General features: G+C 36.3%; 2 protein-coding genes across 4 annotated transcripts in view; one reads left to right on the top strand and one right to left on the bottom strand.

Moving 5' to 3' along the window:
- Positions 1-7,500, top strand: part of LOC133659742 (dysbindin-A-like) — a 39,180-nt gene that overhangs the window by 18,379 nt on the left and 13,301 nt on the right. For all 3 annotated transcript variants that reach the window (XM_062062410.1, XM_062062408.1, XM_062062409.1), the window contains one exon: positions 5,010-5,032. In XM_062062410.1, the coding sequence (XP_061918394.1) occupies positions 5,010-5,032 (23 nt within the window). The remainder of the gene's footprint in view (positions 1-5,009; positions 5,033-7,500) is intronic.
- Positions 4,824-7,487, bottom strand: LOC133659741 (trichohyalin-like). The gene is made up of 2 exons (XM_062062407.1): positions 5,744-7,487; positions 4,824-5,677 (listed from the first exon to the last, which is right to left on the bottom strand). The coding sequence occupies exons 1-2, from the start codon at positions 7,282-7,284 to the stop codon at positions 5,026-5,028; spliced, it is 2,193 nt and encodes a 730-aa protein (XP_061918391.1). The 5' UTR covers positions 7,285-7,487; the 3' UTR covers positions 4,824-5,025.

Genomic DNA, 7,500 nt, shown 5'->3' with positions numbered 1-7,500 from the left:
GTGATATCATTTCAAATGAACAGTAGTAACAGTGATATCATTGTAAATGAACAGTGGTAACAGTGATATCATTTCAAATGAACAGTAGTAACAGTGATATCATTGTAAATGAACAGTAGTAACAGTGATATCATTTCAAATGAAAAGTAGTAACAGTGATATCATTTCAAATGAAAAGTAGTAACAGTGATATAATTGTAAATGAAAAGTAGTAACAGTGATATCATTTCAAATGAAAAGTAGTAACAGTGATATCATTGTAAATGAAAAGTGGTAACAGTGATATCATTGTAAATGAACAGTAGTAACAGTGATATCATTGTAAATGAAAAGTAGTAACAGTGATATCATTTCAAATGAAAAGTGGTAACAGTGATATCATTGTAAATGAACAGTAGTAACAGTGATATCATTGTAAATGAACAGTAGTAACAGTGATATCATTTCAAATGAAAAGTAGTAACAGTGATATTATTTCAAATGAAAAGTAGTAACAGTGATATTGTAAATGAACAGTAGTAACAGTGATATCATTGTAAATGAACAGTAGTAACAGTGATATCATTGTAAATGAACAGTAGTAACAGTGATATAATTTCAAATGAAAAGTGGTAACAGTGATATCATTGTAAATGAACAGTAGTAACAGTGATATTATTGTAAATGAAAAGTAGTAACAGTGATATCATTTCAAATGAAAAGTATTAACAGTGATATTGTAAATGAACAGTAGTAACAGTGATATCATTCCAAAAGAAAAGTAGTAACAGTGATATCATTGTAAATGAAAAGTAGTAACAGTGATATCAATTCAAATGAAAAGTAGCAACAGTGATATCATTGTAAATGAAAAGTAGTAACAGTGATATAATTTCAAATGAAAAGTAGTAACAGTGATATCATTGTAAATGAACAGTAGTAACAGTGATATCATTGTAAATGAACAGTAGTAACAGTGATATCATTGTAAATTAACAGTAGTAACCGTGATATCATTGTAAATGAAAAGTAGTAACAGTGATATCATTTCAAATGAAAAGTAGTAACAGTGATATCATTTCAAATGAAAAGTGGTAACAGTGATATCATTGTAAATGAACAGTAGTAACAGTGATATCATTTCAAATGAAAAGTAGTAACAGTGATATCATTGTAAATGAACAGTAGTAACAGTGATATCATTGTAAATGAACAGTAGTAAAAGTGATATCATTTCAAATGAACAGTAGTAACAGTGATATCATTGTAAATGAACAGTAGTAACAGTGATATCATTGTAAATGAAAAGTAGTAACAGTGATATAATTTCAAATGAAAAGTAGTAACAGTGATATCATTTCAAATGAACAGTAGTAACAGTGATATCATTGTAAATGAACAGTAGTAACAGTGATATCATTGTAAATGAACAGTAGTAACAGGGATATAATTTCAAATGAACAGTAGTAACAGCGATATCATTGTAAATGAAAAGTAGTATCAGTGATATCATTTCAAGTGAAAAGTAGTAACAGTGATATCATTTCAAATGAAAAGTGGTAACAGTGATATCATTGTAAATGAACAGTAGTAACAGTGATATCATTGTAAATGAACAGTAGTAACCGTGATATTGTAAATGAACAGTAGTAACAGGGATATCATTTCAAATGAACAGTAGTAACAGCGATATCATTGTAAATGAAAAGTAGTATCAGTGATATCATTTCAAATGAAAAGTAGTAACAGTGATATCATTGTAAATGAACAGTAGTAACAGTGATATCATTGTAAATGAACAGTAGTAACAGTGATATCATTGTAAATGAACAGTAGTAACAGTGATATCATTGTAAATGAACAGTAGTAACAGTGATATCATTGTAAATGAAAAGTAGTAACAGTGATATAATTTCAAATGAAAAGTAGTAACAGTGATATCATTTCAAATGAAAAGTGGTAACAGTGATACCATTGTAAATGAACAGTAGTAACAGTGATATCATTGTAAATGAACAGTAGTAACAGCGATATCATTGTAAATGAAAAGTAGTATCAGTGATATCATTTCAAATGAAAAGTAGTAACAGTGATATCATTGTAAATGAACAGTAGTAACAGTGATATCATTGTAAATGAACAGTAGTAACAGTGATATCATTGTAAATGAACAGTAGTAACAGTGATATCATTGTAAATGAACAGTAGTAACAGTGATATCATTGTAAATGAAAAGTAATAACAGTGATATAATTTCAAATGAAAAGTAGTAACAGTGATATCATTTCAAATGAAAAGTGATAACAGTGATATCATTGTAAATGAACAGTAGTAACAGTGATATCATTGTAAATGAAAAGTAATAACAGTGATATAATTTCAAATGAAAAGTAGTAACAGTGATATCATTTCAAATGAAAAGTGATAACAGTGATATCATTTCAAATGAACAGTAGTAACAGTGATATCATTTTAAATGAAAAGTAGTAACAGTGATATCATTAAATCAAACAAAAACATTCTGATAAAATAATTGACAAAATATTTGAAAGTGAATTGAAGCCATGCAAACATGGAGTGTACTCAGATGAATCATGGAGTGTACTCAGATGAATCATGCAAACATGGAGTGTACTCAGATGAATCATGCAAACATGGAGTGTACTCAGATGAATCATGGAGTGTACTCAGATGAATCATGCAAACATGGAGTGTACTCAGATGAATCATGCAAACATCGAGTGTACTCAGATAAATCATGCAAACATGGAGTGTACTCAGATGAATCATGCAAACATGGAGTGTACTCAGATGAGTCATGCAAACATGGAGTGTACTCAGATTAATCATGCAAACATGGAGTGTACTCAGATGAATCATGCAAACATGGAGTGTACTCAGATGAGTCATGCAAACATGGAGTGTACTCAGATTAATCATGCAAACATGGAGTGTACTCAGATGAATCATGCAAACATGGAGTGTACTCAGATTAATCATGCAAACATGGAGTGTACTCAGATTAATCATGCAAACATGGAGTGTACTCAGATTAATCATGCAAACATGGAGTGTACTCAGATGAATCATGCAAACATGGAGTGTACTCAGATGAATCATGGAGTGTACTCAGATGAATCATGCAAACATGGAGTGTACTCAGATTAATCATGCAAACATGGAGTGTACTCAGATTAATCATGCAAACATGGAGTGTACTCAGATTAATCATGCAAACATGGAGTGTACTCAGATGAATCATGCAAACATGGAGTGTACTCAGATGAATCATGGAGTGTACTCAGATGAATCATGCAAACATGGAGTGTACTCAGATGAATCATGCAAACATGGAGTGTACTCAGATGAGTCATGCAAACATGGAGTGTACTCAGATGAATCATGGAGTGTACTCAGATGGATCATGCAAACATGGAGTGTACTCAGATGAGTCATGCAAACATGGAGTGTACTCAGATGGATCATGCAAACATGGAGTGTACTCAGATGAGTCATGCAAACATGGAGTGTACTCAGATGGATCATGCAAACATGGAGTGTACTCAGATGAGTCATGCAAACATGGAGTGTACTCAGATGAATCATGCAAACATGGAGTGTACTCAGATGAATCATGCAAACATGGAGTGTACTCAGATGAATCATGCAAACATGGAGTGTACTCAGATGAGTCATGCAAACATGGAGTGTACTCAGATGAATCATGCAAACATGGAGTGTACTCAGATGAGTCATGCAAACATGGAGTGTACTCAGATGAATCATGCAAACATGGAGTGTACTCAGATGAATCATGCGAACATGGAGTGTACTCAGATGAATCATGCAAACATGGAGTGTACTCAGATGAATCATGCAAACATGGAGTGTACTCAGATGAGTCATGCAAACATGGAGTGTACTCAGATGAATCATGGAGTGTACTCAGATGAATCATGCAAACATGGAGTGTACTCAGATGAATCATGCAAACATGGAGTGTACTCAGATGAGTCATGCAAACATGGAGTGTACTCAGATGAATCATGCAAACATGGAGTGTACTCAGATGAATCATGGAGTGTACTCAGATGAATCATGCAAACATGGAGTGTACTCAGATGAATCATGCAAACATGGAGTGTACTCAGATGAGTCATGCAAACATGGAGTGTACTCAGATGAATCATGCAAACATGGAGTGTACTCAGATGAGTCATGCAAACATGGAGTGTACTCAGATGGATCATGCAAACATGGAGTGTACTCAGATGAGTCATGCAAACATGGAGTGTACTCAGATGAATCATGCAAACATGGAGTGTACTCAGATGAGTCATGCAAACATGGAGTGTACTCAGATTAATCATGCAAACATGGAGTGTACTCAGATGAGTCATGCAAACATGGAGTGTACTCAGATGAGTCATGCAAACATGGAGTGTACTCAGATTAATCATGCAAACATGGAGTGTACTCAGATGAGTCATGCAAACATGGAGTGTACTCAGATGGATCATGCAAACATGGAGTGTACTCAGATGGATCATGCAAACATGGAGTGTACTCAGATGAATCATGCAAACATGGAGTGTACTCAGATGAATCATGCAAACATGGAGTGTACTCAGATGAATCATGCAAACATGGAGTGTACTCAGATGAGTCATGCAAACATGGAGTGTACTCAGATTAATCATGCAAACATGGAGTGTACTCAGATGAGTCATGCAAACATGGAGTGTACTCAGATGAGTCATGCAAACATGGAGTGTACTCAGATTAATCATGCAAACATGGAGTGTACTCAGATGAGTCATGCAAACATGGAGTGTACTCAGATGAATCATGCAAACATGGAGTGTACTCAGATGAGTCATGCAAACATGGAGTGTACTCAGATGGATCATGCAAACATGGAGTGTACTCAGATGAGTCACATGTCAAAAGTGTGATTAATCAGATTAAAAATGATTGACAGTATAAATGTATTATGTCAATCATCTTGTATCATTTTTGTCTTTTCATAGGAGGGAGTTGGAGGCACTAGAAGGTCAGCTCTCTCCTTCTACTCCTTATACTCCTTCTTCCTATACTCCACCTTCTTCTACTCCTCCTTCTTCTACTCATACTCCACCTTCTTCTACTCCTTCTTATACTCCACCTTCTTCTACTTCTTATACTCCACCTTCTTCTACTCCTTCTACTCCACCTTCTTCTACTCCTTCTTATACTCCTTCTACTCCTCCTTCTTATACTCCTACTCCACCTTCTTCTACTCCTCCTTCTTATACTCCTTCTACTCCTCCTTCTTCTACTCCTTATACTCCACCTTCTTCTACTTCTTCTACTCCTTCTACTCCACCTTCTTCTACTACTTATACTCCTTCTACTCCTCCTTCTTCTATTCCTTCTACTCCTCCTTCTTCTACTCCTTCTACTCCTCCTTCTTCTACTCATACTCCTCCTCCTTCTACCCCTTCTTCTACTTCTTCTACTCCTCCTTCTTCTACTCCTTATACTCCACCTTCTTCTACTCATACTCCTTCTTCTACTCCTTTTACTCCTCCTTCTTCTACTCCTTATACTCCTCCTTCTTCTACTCCTTTTACTCCTCCTTCTTCTACTCATACTCCTCCTCCTTCTACCCCTTCTTCTACTTCTTCTACTCCTCCTTCTTCTACTCCTTATACTCCACCTTCTTCTACTCATACTCCTTCTTCTACTCCTTTTACTCCTCCTTCTTCTACTCCTTCTACTCCACCTTCTTCTACTCATACTCCTTCTTCTACTCCTTTTACTCCTCCTTCTTCTACTCCTTATACTCCTCCTTCTTCTACTCCTTTTACTCCTCCTTCTTCTACTCATACTCCTCCTCCTTCTACCCCTTCTTCTACTCCTTATACTCCACCTTCTTCTACTCATACTCCTTCTTCTACTCCTTTTACTCCTCCTTCTTCTACTCCTTTTACTCCTCCTTCTTCTACTCATACTCCTCCTCCTTCTACCCCTTCTTCTACTCCTCCTTCTTCTACTCCTTATACTCCACCTTCTTCTACTCATACTCCTTCTTCTACTCCTTTTACTCCTCCTTCTTCTACTCCTTATACTCCACCTTCTTCTACTCATACTCCTTCTTCTACTCCTTTTACTCCTCCTTCTTCTACTCCTTATACTCCTCCTTCTTCTACTCCTTTTACTCCTCCTTCTTCTACTCATACTCCTCCTTCTACCCCTTCTTCTACTCCTCCTTCTTCTACTCCTTATACTCCACCTTCTTCTACTCATACTCCTTCTTCTACTCCTTTTACTCCTCCTTCTTCTACTCATACTCCTCCTTCTTCTACTCCTTATACTCCACCTTCTTCTACTCATACTCCTTCTTCTACTCCTTTTACTCCTCCTTCTTCTACTCATACTCCTTCTTCTACTCATACTCCTTCTTCTACTCCTTTTACTCCTCCTTCTTCTACTCATACTCCTCCTTCTTCTACTCCTTTTACTCCTTCTTCTACTCATACTCCTCCTCCTTCTACCCCTTCTTCTACTTCTTCTACTCCTCCTTCTTCTACTCCTTATACTCCACCTTCTTCTACTCATACTCCTTCTTCTACTCCTTTTACTCCTCCTTCTTCTACTCCTTTTACTCCTCCTTCTTCTACTCATACTCCTCCTCCTTCTACTCCTTCTTCTACTCCTTCTTCTTCTACTCATACTCCTTCTTCTACTCCTTTTACTCCTCCTCCTTCTACTCATAGTCCTCCTCCTTCTACTCCTCCTTCTTCTACTCCTTATACTCCACCTTCTTCTACTCATACTCCTTCTTCTACTCCTTTTACTCCTTCTTCTACTCCTTATACTCCTCCTTCTTCTACTCATTTTACTCCTCCTTCTTGTACTCATACTCCTCCTTCTTCTACTCCTTCTTCTACTCCTCCTTCTTCTACTCCACCTTCTTCTACTCATACTCCTCCTTCTTCTACTCCTTATACTCCTCCTTCTTCTACTCCTTTTACTCCTCCTTCTTCTACTCATACTCCTCCTTCTTCTACTCCTTTTACTCCTCCTTCTTCTACTCATACTCCTCCTTCTTCTACTCCTTTTACTCCTCCTTCTACTCATACTCCTCCTTCTTCTACTCCTTTTACTCCTCCTTCTTCTACTCCTTCTTCTACTTGTAATACTCCTTCTACTCCTCCTTCTTCTACTCCTTCTTTTACTCTTCCTTCTGTTTCTACTCCTTATACTTATACGCCTTCTTATTCTTTTACTCCTCCTTCTCCTACCCCTTCTTCTTCTACTCATACTCCTTCTTCTACTTCTACTCCTTCTTCTTCTACTCCTTCTTATTCTCCTTTTACTCCTTCTACTTCTACTTCTTCTACTCTGTCTTCTAATAATTGTTTGCTTGTCACATGTTAAGGTGGTATTATTAAATAGCTGTATAATTGTTTGCTTGTCACATGTTAAGGTGGTATTATTAAATAGCTGTATAATTGTTTGCTTGTCAAATGTTAAGGT

The sequence above is a fragment of the Entelurus aequoreus genome, linkage group LG11 (genome assembly GCF_033978785.1).
Source record: "Entelurus aequoreus isolate RoL-2023_Sb linkage group LG11, RoL_Eaeq_v1.1, whole genome shotgun sequence".
Classification (NCBI taxonomy): Eukaryota; Metazoa; Chordata; class Actinopteri; order Syngnathiformes; family Syngnathidae; genus Entelurus; species Entelurus aequoreus.
Note: the sequence above shows the minus strand (reverse complement) of the source record. Positions and strands in the feature narration are given on the sequence as shown.

Excerpts from the sequence above, each read along its gene's own strand:
- LOC133659741 (XM_062062407.1), bottom strand. The coding sequence starts at position 7,284 with ATGAGTAGAAGAAGAAGGGGTAGGAGAAGGAGGAGTAAAAGAATAAGA. Across the intron at positions 5,678-5,743 it reads AGGAGTATGAGTAGAAGAAG|GTGGAGTATAAGGAGTAGAA; the intron begins GTGGAGTAGAAG and ends GAGTAGAAGAAG.